We start from the raw sequence: 21,193 nt of genomic DNA on the forward strand, positions 1-21,193 counted from the left end.
ACAATGGGTATTTTTTAATGAAATTTTCCACAAATACTTTCCGGGTGGTGTACAGGAATTCAAAGGGGGTGGGGATGGTAGGCGTAAACACAAACATGCTGATACACACCACATAATGTTTTAAAAATTCCAAGTTGATTTTGTAGAGATAAATGTGACACGTGTCTGTTTGTATGTGTGCGCGACCATCAATTTTATTTCCCATTAAATTCCGACATTATCGTAATCTACACCATCTAAAAGGTATTTGTAAAAAATTTCATTAAAAATATCCATTTTTCTGAAAGTTATGAGGAAACAAACTCCGAGAGTGGGGCACATCTATGTAGTAATGCCGTCTTTATTTACCAAAACAATAAGGATGTGATTTGATGGAGATTTATTTGGCTACTGTGTCTAGTAAATCAAACGACCGCATAGAGGTCCCTGTCTCGTCTTTTTCAAAATCTAAATACTACAACCTTTGTTGTTCGTCCATTTAGTTTCAGGTCTTAGCAAGCAGAAACGAGAAATGGTTCACAATAACAAAGAATTAGTCAGTGAGTTTCGTCTGCGATGTTTAGGACTGACATAATTTAGCATTTAACCAACCGGATATTGACACAGTTAACTCGGATCTGGGGTCATACCAGCACAAACATTAACCACGTTGTTTCATATTTCGCAGTTACTTTGTCATATATATATATATATATATATATATATATATATATATATATATATATATATATAGCTATTTGTTTGTTATGGCGCGAATACTAACAGAGGATACGAAGAGTGTGGGCGCGCGTGTGAGTAAAATAAAAATGAGCTGTGTTCGTGAAAGAATGTGAGAAAGAATCCGTGTGTATGAGTATAAGCTGGAGAGGGTTAAATTACAAATTGTCCATTGTAAATTTTACTAACCCATTAAACTTGTAATCAAATAAAAACATTCAACTTTCTTTTTTTTAAATTTAAACTTTTTTTAATTCTCACAATTCGTTTCTTCGTCATCAAAACAACTTTTCTCACAGCTTTGGAAAATACAATTAAAGAGAAAAAAAGGTGACAGAGCCTCTATCTGGTTATTCAGCCTGTTAAAAATAGTAACCAAATTCACTCAATTCTCACCCTATTACCAGTATCGTTTTAAGGTGTCACTTGGGACTTTGGTCCGTTGTGAGCTCTATGACTCATAAAGCCGGAGCTTAACTTGGTTTCCATGGTGAATAAATGACCGAGATTACAACACTACTTCCACTGGATTGGATGCTATTCCATCGCAGGCTTAATTTCACAACTATTACTGAAAGTCATTTACAATTGAGAAGACTGGAGCAACGTAAAAGGAAATGTTTTGTTCAAGAATACAATGCACTGCCATGTCCGGAAAGCAAAAACACAATCTTAGGATCGTGAGTGTAGCACCCTAACCATTAGGCCACGGGCCTTAATGCATTGCTTGAGTACATTCGAAAGTTGCCTGAGAATCCCAAGGGTTTAGGACCCCGAAACTAATCTATATATGCCGTGGTTTGCTGCCGAGAAATTAATATTCTAGGTTCCATTGTATTGCTTTGCTCTGTGGAGAGTGGGACGGGTTCTAACGCTGCTGTTAGGACGGTTCTGTTATCTTGAAAATACCAGAACGGACGGGCCTAACAATGTAGTTCCACTTTTCTATTATTCTTTTACTTGTTTCAGTCGGCCATGCTGGAGCACCGCCTTAATGGGTTTTAGTCGAAGAAACCGTCTCCAGGACTTATTCTTTTTAAGCCTGGTATTTATTCTATCCTTTTCTTTTGCCGAATCGCTAAGTTACGGGGTCGTAAACATCGCTTGTCAAGTGACGGTGGGGGAACACGGGCTTCTTTCAGTTTCCGTCTACTAAATCCACGCACAAGGCTTTGGTCGGCCCCAGGCTATAGTAGAAGACACTTGCCCGAGGTGTCACTGAACCTGGAACCCTGTGGTTGGGAAGCAAGTTTATTACGACACAGCCACACCTGCGCCTATATACATATTGCTAAAAGAAACTAGACTGATTACCGATCTATTCGATTAGAACTGACCTGCATTAGCTTGCAGTTAGGGGATTTAAAAATTGAAAGTAAATTGACCAGAAATGTTGACAGTGACCTTGTAGGACATTACTCGTGAACTCGTAAGAGACATAGGGGAAGACGGGACAAAATGGACTCCTTGTTGGAAAAGTTCGATATTTCCGTAAAAAATGCACACATCATAATGTAAACTGCTATGTGCATAGAGAATAGCCATTCACATGTTTCTGCGTAGTATGATTAACTGGGGGGGGGGGACTTGTATAGATATGTGCAAAAGAAATTTTTATCAGACATGGTCCGGTTTGTCCCAGCACTGGGGCAAAAGGATCCAGATTGGACCGTTTTGCCCCATAAGAATGTTTATTATATTCTGCCATATTCAAATACATACTTGTGTGTATTATACTGGAATACATCTTTTATTTATAAAACAACTGAAAATGACATAAATGAAAGTAAACTATGATCATGAGAAATACTGTTTCCTGGTCAGCAAGGTAGCTGATTAGGGGACATCAATTTCACAAATGAATGTAACGTCATCAGTTTCAACCCCAGCACATTTTTTATGTGCCCATTCCATGCACAGCTGGCATTCAATCCAATTTCCTGTCGGGGGTTCTTGATAAAGTTCGTCACAGAGAATGCAATGGAATTCCTTGTCTGTTGTTTTTGATGTGCAGACTGGTATCTTCTGCACACTTCAAGAGGTCTTGGGTTTGTGAGCATTTCTCCTTGCTGTTGGTTTTTTTCATGGTTCCGGGTTCAATCCCACTGCCTGAAATCTTGGGCAAGTGTCTTCTACTATAGCTTTGGGCTGATCAAAGCTTTGTGAGTGGATTTGGTAGGCGGAAACTGAAAGAAACCCGTCGTATGTATATATGTATGCATGTATGTATGTATGTATGTATGTATGTATGTATGTATGTGTGTGTGTGTGTGTGTGTGTGTATATATATATATATATATATATATATATATATATATATGGGGAGGGTGTTTTTTTTGTGTCTCTGTCCACCACTTGACAATCGGTGTTGGTGTGTTTACGTCGCCGGTACTTTGCGGTTCGGCAAAATAAAACGATAGAATAAGTACTAGGCTTAAAAAAAGGAATAAGTCCTGGGATCGATTACTTCGACTAACACCCTCCAAGGTGGTGCTATAGCATGGCCGCAGTCAAATGACTGAAAAAAATAAATGAATAAAAGACTACATACATACATACATACATAAATACATACATACATACATACATACATACATACATACATACATACATACATATCCATCTTCTGACTTGTCGGACAAGATTTAACAACAAACATGTCACCTCTTGACCGATCGATAAAAACAAACGAAGATAAGAAAAACGCAAATATAAAAAAATATAGAGAAAAAAAGCGCCACAACACACTCGGTTGTCATAGTAACAAAAATGGCGAATTTGTCAGTTGAACAGGTGAAAACGATCTCCTGTTTACCACCGGTAAGAACCGAAAACATCATTCTAAGAACGATATTAGTTGTTGCATCGTTCCGTTATTTGTTTAGTGTTCAGTGGTGTTACTTTTGAACCGTTTATACATTGTACAGTGATGTTATTACTCGAGGTGGTGGTGAAAAGTTCCTGGTTTTGGGTAAAACAAAATACAAGAGGATCACTTAATTTTGATATTTTCCCCTCTCAGATTCACAAACTTATTGCAGCTTTCCTTCTGTTTTTTCTTAGTCCTGTAAAAGAAATCCGGAAGGTTGAGCCCCAACTCGGCCTTTTGCGCGTCACCCTTAAAGCCAGAAACTTTTCAGCATTCCTTGTATATGTATGTGTGTTTATACAATGTATGTATGAGACGGCGGCGGTGGTGGTTGTGTTTTGTCTCCTGGTCAGACCTTATGGAAGCTATTCCATAAGTGACCATCCAGTCTGTTTTTGTTGTTGTTAATATAATTGTTGTTGTTAATATAATTGTTGTTGTTGTTTTAGAGACCTGGTGTAACTAGGTTTACTTTGTCTACTTTTACTTTCAATTTTAATGGTGGTTGACAGTAATGTGACGGAGATTTGGTTGCTATTTTTAGCCGGTCGATCGAATACGTAGAGTTGATATGCTGTGTATGTGTGTGTGTGTGTGTATGTGTATGTGTGTGTGTGTGTGTGTATGTGTGTGTATATGTTTGTATGTGTGTGAGCGTGTGCATGTGTGTGTGTACATATGTGTGTAAGATGTGCGTCTAAGATGTGCAAAATGCGTACACGAGCGTTTGCATAAAATCCATGTGTGTGCCAGACGTATGTATGTGTGTGTGTATGCGTGTATGTGTGTATGTGTGTGTATGTGTATGTGTTTTCGTTCGCAGCCACTTTTCATACAACTTAATGAAGGAGCTTAGTTCCAGCTGTTAGAAACAATAGCCAAGTCTCTCTCGAATTATTTCTTTGAAAAAATTTACCTTAGATAATTTGGGTCTCAGTGTATGAATAAAAAAAAATGATACGTTAGTATGGGATGGCTTAGGGTGAACTGTTGATATACTCGATCATGTTTGGTCTGGAACTAAACAAGATTTTACGTCGTTAAAACCATTGAAAAACGCATGAACATCTTCTAATGTTATTTCTTGCCTCTTAACATTTCAAGCTTTGTGTGAAAGTAAAAACATTGATTTTTAACAACACGGCACATATGAAAGGAGCGCGGTCTCTCGGGTACTCTCGGGTACGCAAGAAAAGTGCGTGGTCCTTCGGGTACGCGGGTCAGTCTCTCTGACACACCGGAGAAGAGTACGGCTCTTCTACACGTAGTCTCCTCATTGATTAGTGAGCTTCTTTGGCCAGTCTCTTCTGCTGTTGTTGCGATAGATGTTGTGTTTTTAGTTGTGATATTGACTGTATTGCGGTTCTTATCTGTTTTTACACTTTACAATGAGCAGAAAGAAACTTTTCGTTGGTGTTACCACATATGTGGTACCTGAGTCTTCTTTATCCTATTTCTACAAATAGACGATGGCCGTTTGGAAGCTCAGTTGAATCGGAGATGTTTTCCGGGAATTTTGGTTAGGGCAGCATTCTGAATTCCATTCTTATCCCTGACCTGTTTTCCTAGCTAAGTTTTATCAACCCCAGAATTACTGTGCCACCAGGTACTCGACGTCTCTTTCTGGCGGCACATTCACCACATTCACCTTCCCCACCGACCGCTTCCTATAAATTGGTTTTCACCGGAGGAGTGGAGTTACTTTTCATATCGCTCTTTCAGAAGAATCTGACTTAGACTGTTCAACAACCGCAGGCATGGCTAGCTATGAAGTCAAGAAGCTCGCTTTGCCCCGTGCTGACCAATGCCTTATCAATGAATCTGGTGCACAGAAACTGTGTGAAGCTTGTTATATATATATATATATATATATATATATATATAGCCTGCGTGGATATCCACCCACCACCATCCACACCGCCTTTGCCAGAGCACGTTCTGTGGACCGTGCATCTGCTCTCTCCCCCGAACCCGCCCTGCCGTTTCCCGCCTCCCTTTTCCCCTCACCTACCATCCCACCACCCTACCCCTCCAACGCTTCATTCTCCGAGCTTTTCGGCGCCTCCAGTCCGACCCCTCCACCTCCCACATCTTCCCTAATCGACCCCTCCCCTCCTTCTAACGAGCCCACAACCTACGGGACCTCTTGGGCCACAGCTTCTTCCCCAACCCAACCTCCCAACCTGGCTCGTTCCCTTGCTCCCGCCCACGCTGCCGCACTTGCTCTTACCTCTCCAACACCACCCTCCTCACCAGCACCCATCACCGACCCTATCGCATCACCGACTCCTTCACCTGCACTTCTACCAACATCATCTATTGCATCTCCTGCTCTCTCTGCCATTCTCTGTACATCGGACAAACGGGGCGCCGCCTGGCCTACCGATTCGCGGAACACCTCCGAGACATCAACGTTGGCAATGACACCCCGGTGTCACGCCACTTCCGTTCTGCCGGCCACTCCTTGCAGCAACACCTGTCCGTGTTTGGATTGTCCATGCACAGGGGCCATCCGGACTCCCGTTTGCGCCGTGAACAGGGTTTAATCTTCTCTCTTCGTTCCTTTGCGCCACATGGGCTCAACTCCCCTCCCCTCTTCATCTAACCCCTCCTCCTGCCTCTCTCCCCTCCCCCACATCCCCTCCCCCACATCCCCTCCCCCACATCCCCTCCCCCACATCCCCTCCCCACATCCCCTCCCCACATCCCCTCCCCCACATCCCCCCTCATCCCCCACACCCCCCTCACCCCCCATCCCCCACCATCCCCCACCCTCTCCCCCACCCTCCCCCCACCCTCCCCCCACATCATCTCCCCCACCTCCTCTCCCCCACCTCCCCTCCCCCACCTCCCCTCCCCCACCTCCCCTCCCCCACCTCCCCTCCCCCACCTCCCCTCCTCCCCCTCCTCCCCTCCTCCACCTCCCCCTCCTCCCCTCCTCCACCTCCCCTCCTTCCCCCACCTCCCCTCCTGCTCCGACTCCTACTTCTTTGTACGTCTCTTCACCTCTCTTCACTCCTACTTCTATTCACTCCTACTTCTCTTCCTACTTCTCTTCATTCCTACTTCTCTTCACTCCTACTTCTCTTCCCACTTCTCTTCACTCCTACTTCTCTTCCCACTTCTCTTCACTCCTACTTCTCTTCACTCCAACTTCTCTTCCTACTTCTCTTCACTCCCACTTCTCTTCACCCCTACTCTTTCTCTCCTCTCTCTTACTCTCTCTCACTCTCTTCTCTCGTACTCCCCCTCTCTCACTCTTACTCTCTACACTCTTACTCTCTCACCCTTACTCTCTTACTCTCTTCTCTCTTTCCCTCTCTCTCACTCTCTCTCACTCTTACTCTCTACACTCTTACTCTCTACACTCTTACTCTCTTACTCTCTCACCCTTACTCTCTCACTCTCTTCTCTCTTTCCCTCTCTCTCACTCTCTTCTCTCTCACTCTCTTCTCTCTCACTCTCTTTCTCTCTTTCTCCCCCCTCTCACATCCACCTTCCCCCTCTCTCACATCCACCTTCCCCCTCTCTCACATCCACCTTCCCTCTCTTATACCCACCCTCTCTCCTCTCTTCCTCTCTTTCTCTCCCCTCCCATACCCACCTTCCCCCTCTCTTACATCCACCTTCCCCTTCCCCCTTCATCGTCAACACCCCCTCATAAGCTCATCCCACCACACCCCAACACACTCCTACTCTACCTTCCCACTCCACCCCATCCAATTCCTTACACCCACCACCCACCCTACCCACGTACCGCACCCTACCCACAGACTCCTACCTCTACCCCACCCTCAGCCTAACCCACACTCCACCCATGCCTTCCCCACCTCCCAACACCCTCACATCACATCACACCAATACCCTCGCATCACACCACGCACACACTACAACTGACCAACTACTTTCTCCCTTCCCCATTTTTACACTACATACGTCAAGATCACCAGCATTCTATCTCCCACACACACAGCCCCTCGTTCTTCGATCACCGTTTGTTATCTCCCCCTTTTCTTAGCTCTCCTGAAAAAAGAATTTCTAACTTCCGGTCAGTCATTGTTATGATCAACCATTATTATGATTGACCGTTGACTGAAAACTATTCAATTTTTTTTCTCCTTGTCTCCGTATTCTTTCTGTTGAAGAGCATAAGCTCGAAACGTCAAAGACTTTCCGTATTCCCGAGCGTCATACTAATACATCCTTTTGTTATTTACACCACCTGTCCTCGTCTGTTGTTGTTTTTTCGTACATTCTCCCATATATATATATATATATATATATATATATATATATATATTAATGAATCTGGTGCACAGAAACTGTGTGAAGCCTGTTATATATATATATATATATATGGTGGTTGTCTACTCCTTATGCGGAGTTTGACCACCCCTTGTACTTACACCTTAGATTTACCGTGGCGTCTGATGTAGCTTTTCAAACTAGACAATGTATTGAAAAGACACCCACATAGATTGCATATCCAATTTGGACCACCGAGAGCTACAATTAAGTTCTGATCTTTGTGGATATTAAAATGTCTTTTGAGGCTTCCGTTAGATTTGCAGACCTTATGGCATACAGGGCATTGAAAGGTGTGCACAGATATATAGGCAGAGTAGTTGGTGGAGGCTCGTTTTTCAAGGGTCCGCAAATGAGATTTGAGCCCAACAAAAGAATGGCGTGGTTTGTCACAGACTGCGCACACAAAAAGGTCACCGAGATTCACCTCCTCGTTGATCACAACATTCTTCTTCAAATCTTTCTTTGTGTGTGTGTGTGTGTGTGCGCGCACATGCGAGCATGCGTGTGTGTGTGTGTGTATGGTCACCGCTTGACAACCGTTGTTGGTTTGTTTATGTCTCCGTAAATTAGCTGTTTGGCAAAAGAGACCGATAGAATAAGTACCCGAGCTATAAAAGAATTACAACTTGGTGGGGGGGGGGGGGTCGATTTGTTCGACAAAAACCCTTCAAGGCAGTGCCCCAGAATGACCACAGTCCAGTAACTGAAACAAGTAAAAAGTATAAGAGATGGGCAAGCGTGCCTGGCAAAGTTTATTTGGTTCCAGATGGTCCTTAGGCATTTTGGAGGAGCTTCTTCAATCAACAGCGTTCCGTCTCAAAACCCTGGTAAGTCATTTTGCGCCCCTCGACTCCTTTTATTGTTTCTGTGGACAAGGCTAAGATGACTTTCCATCTGTCTTTTTCTGGACAACTCAATTTAACTCTCAGATTGTTTTCTATTTCAATTAACTTAGTAACAATCGCCGTTTTAGCGACAAAACCTCATTTACCGTTACATTTTCCTCTGTAGCCGTATTTAGTGTTAATGTGAAGGCGCGTGGGTTAGTAGACAGTGTTGCACTCAAGATCGCAAGATCGTGGTTTCGTTTCCTGGACCTGGCAAAAAAGCACTTCATTTCCCGTTGCTCCAGTCCACTCAGCTGGCAAAAATGAGTAATTCTGCGATGGACTGGTGTCCTGTCGAGGTAAAGAACATAAACGCCACGGAAACTAAGAGATCGGTCCTACGGGTCTATATGACTTGGGAAGGGTCTTTATCCTTATATCCTGATCTGAGTCACTTATACGACATGGGAAGCGAGTGACCAGCTCTGTGAATCCCAGGACTCGCCACAATAATGTCCAGCAGCACTTTTTTTTTTTACTAGTAGTATTGCTGCTACTACTCTTTTACTTGTTTCAGTCATTTCAGTGTGGCCATGCTGGAGCACCACCTTTAGTCGAGCGAATCGACCCCAGGACTTATTCTTTGTAAGCCTAGTACTAATTCTATCGTTCTCTTTTGCCGAACCGCTAAGTTACGGGGACGTAAACACACTAGCATCGGTTGTCAAGCAATGTTGGGGGGACAAACACAGACACACAAACATACACACACACACACACACACACACACACACACACACACACACACACACACATATACATATACATATATACGACGGGCTTCTTTCAGTTTCGGTCTACCAGCTCTACTCACAAGGCTTTGATCAGCCCGAAGCTATAGTAGAAGACACTTGCCCAAGGTGCCACGCAGTGGGACTGAACCCAGAAACATCTGGTTCGTAAGCAAACTACTTACCACACAGCCACTCCATCGCCTATTGTTGTTGTTACTGGGGGCGGCGGTACCGGTGGCGACGGAGGGTCGCGACAGAGGTAGACGGTAGGATGGTGACGGGGAGGTGGGTGAATAATGCATTGTTTTTCGTGCAACAAAAAAGCGTTTCTGGTTGATAGTAAGAATAATGGAGGGGGGGGGGGTGTTTCTAGTAGTCATCACAGTGATGGTTTGGTCCTGCTACCATCTCGGTTGTCTTTTTTGTCAGCCGATGGCAGGAAGTAATGGTGATGAATAGTGTGTCAATGGTGGTGGTGGTGGTGGTGGTGATAATGGTGGTGGTGGTGTTAGTAGTGGTGTTGGTCTTGTTGTTGCTAGTGGTAGTGGTTATGGTGGTTATTACATTCTGCATTGGGATCTATTTCAAAACGGGGGCACCAGTATTTTCTTAACGAAACACTAACGAAACACTTTGAAACTTGGGACACTGGTAGAATGTGTCATATGAAACATCTTTTACTCTTAGTCTTCTTAACAAAAAAACGTACATCGCAAGTTATTCCATGTTAAAGTTGTCGTATTTCTGTAATTTCAACCAATCACTGACGTCCATTCAGCCGAATACATTAAGTGCTGGGCGGTCATAAAAATGTTATTCCCTGTGACATATTTCATCCGGTTTAATCGTAATTTATACGCATATATTGTTTATATAATAAATTACGCTGTGCGTATCTATGTGTGTAACAATTTTAGAGTTCGGATTCTAGAGTTAGGGTTAGGGTTAGGGTTAACAGTCTAGTTAGGGTTAGGGTTAGGATTAGGGGATTAATACGATATACACCGTTACAGCGCTAACTGTTTTCAACTGAATAGACGTCAGTGATTAGTAGAAATTATCGAAATAAGACAATTTTTTACATGAAATAAATTCGAATACAAAAATTTTTTTCTGTTCTATAACACAAAATAGATAAGTATACGAAGTTTGAAAGTCTTTCGGTACCAAAAACACTACATAAAACATAAATGAAAACTGGTGCCCCCGTTTTGAAATAGATCCCTGCATTGCAGAACTGGCCGACAACAGTCTATTTCTAGACTCATCTTGACAGATAGAACAAATATGAAGCAGCAGCCTGAAACGTTTGTTTGCACCCAGAAGGAATATACCAAAACAGGCGCGTAAAAGTTTTTTCCTGGAGGAAAAATTAATAGTAAAAACCTTAACATCAAATACTAATTGCAATGATATTGTACTGAGTAGGGACTTGAATGTCAAAGAATAGACCCAACATTTCGTCTGTGTCTCGTAAAAGGTGACTAAAAGGGGTTAAGGTTGGAGTTTACGACCTCGGAAAGACCTCACCAGCAACGACTACTCAAATTGACCCAGTTTATGGCAGATGGCACTTGCTTCCCAACCCACACAACCATGCTGTTTATACAAAATAAAATGAAATGAAAAAGAAAGGCATCGGGGGGGGGGGGGCGATGCATACCCTGCACGTAGATAACATTTTTTCGCAAATTATAATGTGGCTTACAATGTGTGCTTACCCATGCTTCTTAACTGAACTGAACTAAGCTTTTTTAAAATTTTTTTCTTTTTAATTATCGCCATGATAAGTATTTATATCCTGATGAGATTAAGAAATCAACAGATAAATAAACGAAACCCTCGAATCCATAACTGTACACACACACACACACACAAGACATACAAAGACAAACATGTTCGTATACACTCACGCACACAAATACATTAGCACATATTTCTTTATATTCATCCATTTTCCTCTCTGTTTGTTCTTCCTTTCTGTCTTTGTATTAATCGCCAGGGAGTAATTGCTGAAGATGCGCTGTGTAGCACTTTAAATCTGCCATCATGTGACAGGGCCAAGGACATCCAGTACAGTCTTTATTTGGAAATTGTGTACAATCACCTGAGATTTGCTGTCGATAAAGGTTTTACCTGGCCACAAGTTTGTCAGATCCCTTACATTGCTGGGAGTTTGCTTCAGAGAGTTAAAGGTGAGTACAGAATCTTAATATATCGAATTGTTTATTGACACCCAGGCAGTCTGCGCATGTGTGTTTTATCGCTTAGTATTAGTAGGAGTAAGGAGGCGCAACGGCCCAGTGGTTAGGGCAGCGGACTCGCGGTCATAGGATCGCGGTTTCGATTCCCAGACCGGGCGTTGTGAGTGTTTATTGAGCGAAAACACCTAAAGCTCCACGAGGCTCCGGCAGGGGGTGGTGGCGAACCCTGCTGTACTCTTTCACCACAACTTTCTCTCACTCTTCCTGTTTCTGTTGTGCCTGTAATTCAAAGGGGCCAGCCTTGTCACACTCTGTCACGCTGAATATCCCCGAGAACTACATTAAGGGTACACGTGTCTGTGGAGTGCTCAGCCACTTGCACATTAATTTCACGAGCAGGCTGTTCGGTTGATTGGATCAACTGGAACCCTCGACGTCGTAAGCGACGGAGTGCCAACCACCACCAGTTGGAGTAACCGTTTTGAGAATCGGGCCGCATGAAACATGGCTGATCATTATGCGGGCCGAACTACTAAAATAAAAAAATTCAAGGTAATTTTTCGATAAGTGTGCCATTTAGGAAGGGTATACCAACACAAGTGTACTATATCTGCAATTCTGTTTTCAAATTCTGTTTCAGTACAAAAGCTTCCCACGTTTTTGAAGTACCTCTTTACCCAGTCGAGAAACTGGTCGCAGATTCTCGGTCCGCGAAACTACAAACTCTACATGGAATTCCTGTGCCAGAGCATTGTACAGCATTTTCTACTCTACAAGCACGTCTTTAGTTTCGTACCCCGGAAGGTTCCCCAACTTAATCTCACCGTCTATACACCCGTTGAACCGAATTCGTTGTCTGAAGGAAAACCGATTGAAATTTGGAACTACGAGCAGCAGCTCGCCGAATTAGCAAACGAAGAACAGGAATTGTTAAAGAAATTTGAAAGTATGGAGACTAAATGTTCAAAAGAGATATTTGATGAAATTCTGGGTCCAACAGAGGAAAGTTTTCAGAAAGAGGTAATATACAAGCTGTCTTTGTATGTATATATTTGTGTTTGTGTGATCTTTTAATAGAATTCAACAGTGTGAATTACTGCAAAACTTATGGTACTGGACTATTGAATTTTCAGTAATATGTTGTATTTTAGTGTAAGTGATTGAGTATACGTTTGTGTCCTTCACATCATTGTCAGACTCTACTCGACGTACAGATCCTTTAACTCTTGTGATTGTAACGCGAACATCTTTACCCTTCGCCCACATCGTGTCTTGTAGTGTTAATAACACGTGGCTTAAAAAGGAAATCTTCATTGATGACAATGTTTTACTCTTAGTTCAGCGGTTGATGTTGCATTCAAATGTTTTGCCAGTTTTCAGCATGTTTTCTACGATTTACAATTTTGCATAGTTTCCAATGTTACACTTTTGCTACCTCATCGTGTCGCCACAACTTATAATGGTTTTGGGCATGTCTAGGACATTCGTTCACGATATGGGCAAAGGTTTCGTCTACTCTTTAACAGATACGGTACAGTGGAGACACTTGTTTATTCCTAAGGTTGATCTTCTACTTTGTGGCCAAAGCTTGGTCTTGCGCTGTCTGTATGGTGTTCTCAGTCTTATTTTTTTCAGTACTCCTTTCTTCAGCCAATCCTACCTATTTTCCCCAGTAACTTCTGTTGTGGTTGCATCAAATTGATTGTGTAGTTCCTTGTTGCATAATTCTTCTTGTCCTTTTTACACTTCTTGTTTTGTTTTTCCCTTTTTCCCTTTTTTCAATACTCCCTCACCCCTAACCGGCACTAGCAAGGTTTCCTTACTTTGGAATTGGTAGCTCCCGAGTTCGATACGTACGCAGTCTTCCACACGTATCAATTACCTTCCTCTATTTGCTTTCTTCATTTATTGGCAATCAGTGTCTGCACGTGGATGATGGGCTCCATGCATCATTAGGAGCTTTTTTTGTCTTCCTGTTCAATTCCTTTAGCTCCTCCTCTGTTCACTTCAGAATTTCAGTGTCATACCGAACTACTATGACTGCCCACGAGTTTATTGCAGAAATTATGTTTCTGGCATTCAGTTTTGGAGCCAATATTTCTCTCACTCATCGCTGGTATTCTTTCTTTGTCTTTTCTTTCATATCGTTGTGTTTAATTCCATTTGCCTCAAATATTCCCAGGTATTTATATCTGGGTTCAGGTTCAACTGCCTTCATCATTTCACCACTTGACATACGTATGTCTTCTGTCCTAACATACTTTCCGCGTTTCAACACCATCGTAGCACATTTTCAAAGTCCAGACTCCATCTTGATATCATTCGAGAAAATCCGCACAGACTGTACTAGACTGTCCAGTTCTTCCTTACTTTTAGTGAACAACTTCAAGTCATCCATGAAAAGCAGGTGGTTTAAGCTTTTCCTTACTGCTCCCCAGATCTTAGCCCAACTTTGTCATCTGTATTTCACTCAAGGGGATCATTCCCAGCACAAAGATCGGGGGGAGGGATACACTGTCCCCCTGGAAGATTCCTCTCTTGATTTTCACCTCTCCTAATACCAGATTCCTTGTTGTCAATTCAGTTCTCCAACGTTTCATACTGTTCTATGTAAGGCATCTCATGTTTCTTCTATTCCATACATTTCCATAGTTCTTGTCATTCCAAAGTGTGGTATCATATCGTATGCCTTGCGATAATCAGTCCATGCTCAGCTTTGTGTGTCTCGCAGTTTCTTACAATTCGTTAACTAACAGCTGATCTTCGTTTCAACGTATTGCTTTACAGGTTGATCCCAGACCCCCGCCTCCCGAATGCTCTGCTTTCGTCTGCATCTGGTATAAATGTTAGGTGTTATTGCCCATTTAGTTCCTGAAAGTTTTTTTTTTTTCTGATTGGATTCAAACAATGTGTTTTGCCTTAATTATTTTGTTCTATTGTCATATCTTCCCAGTTTTGCCTTAATTGTTTTCTTCTTCTGTCATATCTTCCCAGTTTTGCCTTAATTGTTTTCTTCTTCTGTCATATCTTCCCAGTTTTGCCTTAATTGTTTTCTTCTTCTGTCATATCTTCCCAGTTTTGCCTTAATTATTTTCTTCTTCTGTCATATCTTCCCAGTTTTGCCTTAATTGTTTTCTTCTTCTGTCATATCTTCCCAGTTTTGCCTTAATTATTTTGTTCTATTGTCATATCTTCCCAGTTTTGCCTTAATTATTTTGTTCTATTGTCATATCTTCCCAGTTTTGCCTTAATTATTTTGTTCTATTGTCATATCTTCCCAGTTTTGCCTTAATTGTTTTCTTCTTCTGCCATATCTTCCCAGTTTTGCCTTAATTGTTTTCTTCTTCTGTCATATCTTCCCAGTTTTGCCTTAATTGTTTTCTTCTTCTGTCATATCTTCCCAGTTTTGCCTTAATTATTTTGTTCTATTGTCATATCTTCCCAGTTTTGCCTTAATTGTTTTCTTCTCCTGTCATATCTTCCCAGTTTTGCCTTAATTATTTTGTTCTATTGTCATGTCATATCTTCCCAGTTTTGCCTTAATTGTTTTCTTCTTCTGTCATATCTTCCCAGTTTTGCCTTAATTATTTTGTTCTATTGTCATATCTTCCCAGTTTTGCCTTAATTGTTTTCTTCTTCTGTCATATCTTCCCAGTTTTGCCTTAATTATTTTGTTCTATTGTCATATCTTCCCAGTTTTGCCTTAATTATTTTGTTCTATTGTCATATCTTCCCAGTTTTGCCTTAATTGTTTTCTTCTTCTGTCATATCTTCCCAGTTTTGCCTTAATTGTTTTCTTCTTCTGTCATATCTTCCCAGTTTTGCCTTAATTGTTTTCTTCGTCTGTCATATCTTCCCAGTTTTGCCTTAATTGTTTTCTTCTTCTGTCATATCTTCCCAGTTTTGCCTTAATTGTTTTCTTCTTCTGTCATATCTTCCCAGTTTTGCCTTAATTGTTTTCTTCTTCTGTCATATCTTCCCAGTTTTGCCTTAATTGTTTTCTTCTTCTGTCATATCTTCCCAGTTTTGCCTTAATTGTTTTCTTCTTCTGTCATATCTTCCCAGTTTTGCCTTAATTATTTTGTTCTCCTGTCATATCTTCCCAGTTTTGCCTTAATTATTTTGTTCTATTGTCATATCTTCCCAGTTTTGCCTTAATTGTTTTCTTCTTCTGTCATATCTTCCCAGTTTTGCCTTAATTGTTTTCTTCTTCTGTCATATCTTCCCAGTTTTGCCTTAATTGTTTTGTTCTCCTGTCATATCTTCCCAGTTTTGCCTTAATTATTTTGTTCTATTGTCATATCTTCCCAGTTTTGCCTTAATTGTTTTCTTCTTCTGTCATATCTTCCCAGTTTTGCCTTAATTGTTTTCTTCTTCTGTCATATCTTCCCAGTTTTGCCTTAATTGTTTTCTTCTTCTGTCATATCTTCCCAGTTTTGCCTTAATTATTTTGTTCTATTGTCATATCTTCCCAGTTTTGCCTTAATTATTTTGTTCTATTGTCATATCTTCCCAGTTTTGCCTTAATTGTTTTCTTCTTCTGTCATATCTTCCCAGTTTTGCCTTAATTGTTTTCTTCTTCTGTCATATCTTCCCAGTTTTGCCTTAATTGTTTTCTTCTTCTGTCATATCTTCCCAGTTTTGCCTTAATTATTTTGTTCTATTGTCATATCTTCCCAGTTTTGCCTTAATTATTTTGTTCTATTGTCATATCTTCCCAGTTTTGCCTTAATTGTTTTCTTCTTCTGTCATATCTTCCCAGTTTTGCCTTAATTGTTTTCTTCTTCTGTCATATCTTCCCAGTTTTGCCTTAATTATTTTGTTCTATTGTCATATCTTCCCAGTTTTGCCTTAATTGTTTTCTTCTTCTGTCATATCTTCCCAGTTTTGCCTTAATTGTTTTCTTCTTCTGTCATATCTTCCCAGTTTTGCCTTAATTGTTTTCTTCTCCTGTCATATCTTCCCAGTTTTGCCTTAATTATTTTGTTCTATTGTCATGTCATATCTTCCCAGTTTTGCCTTAATTGTTTTCTTCTTCTGTCATATCTTCCCAGTTTTGCCTTAATTATTTTGTTCTATTGTCATATCTTCCCAGTTTTGCCTTAATTGTTTTCTTCTTCTGTCATATCTTCCCAGTTTTGCCTTAATTGTTACTACTCTCTGTTTCAAATCTTCCAACATCGCATCATACCTATTATCTCTTACTCTAGGTTTTTTCCAGTCACTGTTTTATGCTTTCGTTTTGCAATTCTCTTCTTTTCAGTCTCAGTTTGTCCTAAATGTCTTTTGAACTTTCTTTCTCACTAATTCCTCTTCGCCAGTACGCTTCGTTATGTTCCTTTTGTTCTCCTCTTTTGTATCCAACTTTTTCTGCGGCAATCATAACTGTAACCTTAAGAATCTTGTTGGTTTCAATAGTAGTAGTAGTAGTTGTTGTCGCTGCCGCCGCCGCTGCTGTTGTTGATATTATTGTTGTTGCTGTTGTTGTTGTTGTTGATGTTGTTTAGTAGTTTGAAGCTGAGTGTAGTGTGGTCGTGTAGTTTTGTTTTATTGCCTTTGAGTTGTTCTCAATAAGGTTGACTATCTTCTGTTGGGCAGCAATTGGGCAGTTGGTGTTGTATAACTTATGTTGCCTCGTGGGATGTATTTTAGGCGCGAGTCTATAATTTCTTGGTTTAAAATATGTCCTACAATGTTACCGTTTAGTAATTGTCATGTTTTTGAATTTGGAGAACCTTGGTTCTATTTCAGTTGCGTAGCATCGGCTACAAAGCACCCGGAGCACAGCAAGTAAGACCTTAGCCCACTGCTTGTCCAAAGCATTTCCATAAGTTTCTACTGTACATCTATGCTTGTTTTCAGTCACTTAGCTCCTCCCTGTTTCATACGTTCTGACTAATCACTAATCTTTCCTTTCCACAAGTCCGGTGGTTGAAGATGTTGAGAATGTGTATCATATATGATGCATGGATGTCACGGAATTATATCGTCCAACCCATGCTAGCATGGAAAGCGGACGTTAAACGATGATGATGATGATGATGATGATACACAGAACAGGTGAAAAGGTGTTCAGTGTTCTGAAAGTACACGGCCTAATGGTTTGAGTGTCGGGAGCTGATGATCGTAGGTTCGATTCTTGGAGCGGGGGGACGCGTCGTGTTCTTGTGCAAGAAACAGTATTTCACATTGCTCCACTCTACTCAGCCGTAAGTTGAGTCCCAGCTGAGTGCTGAGTGCAACTCTCTCTTCTTTTTCCCTTTCCCCGATACATGAGTTTGGTTACACAAAATTATTGCATGTCACCATCGTCACATCAAATTAATTTACTCGTTTTCAAACCCCTAAACTGCATGTTAACCCAGCACCATTTCGAATGAGAGATTAATACCCTTCTGTGAGCCTCCTCTCAGTAACAATAAATGTGATAGTCGGGGGTGGATTGTGGTACCTTCTGGTCCTGATGAGAATAGACCAGAACTGGATGAATTTTGATCATAAGTCTGTTCGACCATAACCGACCTAGGGCTAAACCATCACCACCATCATACGAACAACAACAGCGATCAACTTCTCATTTCACCCGTCCATTGTGCACAGATGACATTCAAAGTTTAGTGTTTCTGCCCCCCCCCCCCCGGCCCATCCAACATCCGCCATCATCCAACATAAATATCACACCATTCTTCTATTCTTAAATCGTTTAGCGTATCATCCAAAAAAATTTATGAGAACGATGTTGAGAAGAGAGAGAGGGCGGACAGATGGGAGGGAAGGATGGAGAAGGACTTGGCCGGCGGCTCTCATCAAAAAGACGGCTGACCCTTGATTCGATAATATTATGAAATTCTTTCTCGGCCGCCGCTCCATCGCCTCTCGCTTGTCTCCTCACCCCCCACGCCGCCGCCCCTACTGATTCCTTTGATGTCTTTATCAATAAGCCTTCACCGCCCCCGCTTTTGCTGATTGCATCACTGTCTGCTGTTTCAGCTGTCAACCCTCGCTAAATGTCATCAGTGAAGTTGAATTGGGGGTTGATATATAGTGACAGAGTGAATTGGAGTTGAGTGGAGTGTGACATGGTGAAGTGGAGTGTGGTATGGTGGAGTGAAGTGTAGACATTTTGGAGTGGAGTGAGGCATTGTGGAATGGAGTGTGGAATGATGATGTAGGGCGTCGTATGGTGGAGTGGAGTGTGGCATGGTAGAGTGGAGAGTGACGTGGTGGATGGAGTGTAGTATCAGTTTCTTTTTTTCATCTGCGGCCATGCTTGAGCACCATCTTGAAAAATTGACCCCAGTAACTTATTTTTAAAGTACTGGTACTTATTCTATCAGCCACTTTTGCCGAACTGTTAAGTTACGGGGACGTAAACACACCAACTCCGGTTTTCAAGCAGTCGGTGGGTGGGGGAAAACACTGATACTGTGACACAGATATATATATATATATATATATATACACTCTCTGAGTGGTCGGCGTTAGGAAGGGCATCCAGCTGTAGAAACTCTGCCAAATTTAGATTGGAGCCTGGTGTTGCCATCCGGTTTCACCAGTCCTCAGTCAAGTCGTCCAACCCATGCTAGCATGGAAAGCAGACGTTAAACGATGATGATGATGATGATGATGATGATGATGATATATATATATATATATATATATATATATACATACGACGAGCTTCTTTCAGTTTCTGTCTACTAAATCCATTTACAAGGATTTAGTCAGCTTGAGGCTATAGTTGAAGACACTTGCCCGTGGTGCCATGCAATCGTATTTATCCCGGAAGAATATGGTTGAGAAGCAAACTTACCACACAGCCACGCCTGCGCTCATAGTTAGGGACGTGGTTTTGAGGAGGCATTATCACAATCAGCACCAACATGCCCAACATCACTATCATCAATCACCCCACCTCCATCATCATGACCACCACCTCCATCATCCCCACAGTCACAATCACCCCACCCCATCATTTTCTGTTAGATCTTGTGGTTTATCGCCATTCATTGCAGGTTTCTGTTGTTTTCAGATTTAGATTGTCAACACCCTTAGAGGGAGTTTTTGTCTTCTAACTGCGTAGGTAATTTCAGTGAACCCCAGTTTGTCAACTCACTAAATTATGTATGAGACGCCACTTGTATTTCAGCAAACAGAACGCTTCCCTAACCCTGGTTATTTTGTCTCAGCTCCGATGACAGCAAAATCCCCTTTTCCTTTAATCCACGCCTGAGTAAAGACCAAGCACTTGTAATCTTTTACATTTTACTTGAGTCATTAAACTACGGCCATACCGGAGCACTGCTTTGAAGAACAGATCGACTTTTTCTTTGAAAGTCTGGTACTTGTTTTGTCAATCAAGTTTGCCGAACCTCTAAGTTACGGGGACACAAACAAACCAACAAAACAGGCTTATATATATATATATATATGTCTCCTTGTCTCCGTATTCTTTCTGTTGAAGAGCGTAGCTCGAAACGTCAAAGACTTTCCGTATTCCCGAGCGTCATACTAATATATACTTTTGTTATTTACACCACCTGTCCTCGTCTGTTGTTATTTTTTGTATATTCTCCCATATATATATATAGGCATCATTAAAACTATTAATTCCCCAACTTTTGAATTCAACTGGCTACAGCAGACATCAATATGTACGCCAACACATGTGTGTGTGTGTGTGAGCATTTGTTTGAAGCCAGAAGTGCAACGGGCGAATTGCCTATAAAATTTGGTGAACCTTTTTTTTAGACAATGCACTAAGCCATCCAGCTGACTTAGATAACCTGTCTGATAAAGTGGGAGTAGAATATTTCCCCAAGAATACAATTCCTTAGCTCCAGCCAATGGATCAGATGTGATAGAACTGAGAGCAATTAACAGGAAGGATAAACCTACAGTTTGAGATTTCTGGAATAAATTCATCATAATGGATGCTGTGGATGATATAGCTGAGTCATGGGATGAAGTGAAACCTACAACATTGATTAGTGCTCGGAAAAGTATATGGCCAGACTGAATCCATAACGTTATAAGTTTTTCTGAAAGAGAAAGTCTACATGAAATTCAGAAACATATTGCGTCACTTGCAAATGATGTAAGATTTGAAGAAGTTACAGAAGATGATGTGATTGAGTTACTTGTGTCTCAGAGAGAAGGTTTAGTTAACGAGGAGCTGATACTGTTACAAAAAGAAAAGAATAAAGAAGAAAAATACAGATGAGACAACGGAAGTCCCACCTACACCACTTTTTGCAAAAACAAAAATTATTGCTAAACGATTGGAACTTATTGAGAAAAAGTCTGCATTATCAGCAAAACTGCTGATAATGATCCTAATTACAAGAGGAGTTTACAACGAGCTCAGTTCCTATACTGAGCTGTACAAAGAGATGATGCGTTATAAACCACAAACAACTTTGTATAAGTTCTTCACCCCTCAAACTGATATTACTGATAATGAACTTATAAGAT

At 41.3% G+C, this 21,193-nt stretch overlaps 1 protein-coding gene across 1 annotated transcript in view; it reads left to right on the forward strand.

Moving 5' to 3' along the window:
* Positions 1–3,412: 3,412 nt before the first annotated feature.
* LOC106870846 (uncharacterized protein C8orf74 homolog) overlaps positions 3,413–21,193 on the forward strand; it is a 30,986-nt gene continuing 13,205 nt past the window's right edge. The window contains exons 1-3 of the mRNA XM_014917079.3: positions 3,413–3,537; positions 11,518–11,710; positions 12,360–12,739. Of these exons, the coding sequence (XP_014772565.1) occupies positions 3,487–3,537; positions 11,518–11,710; positions 12,360–12,739 (624 nt within the window). The 5' untranslated portion in view covers positions 3,413–3,486. The remainder of the gene's footprint in view (positions 3,538–11,517; positions 11,711–12,359; positions 12,740–21,193) is intronic.

This window comes from Octopus bimaculoides, chromosome 23 (genome assembly GCF_046866305.1).
Source record: "Octopus bimaculoides isolate indiv1 chromosome 23, ASM4686630v1, whole genome shotgun sequence".
NCBI lineage: Eukaryota > Metazoa > Mollusca > Cephalopoda > Octopoda > Octopodidae > Octopus > Octopus bimaculoides.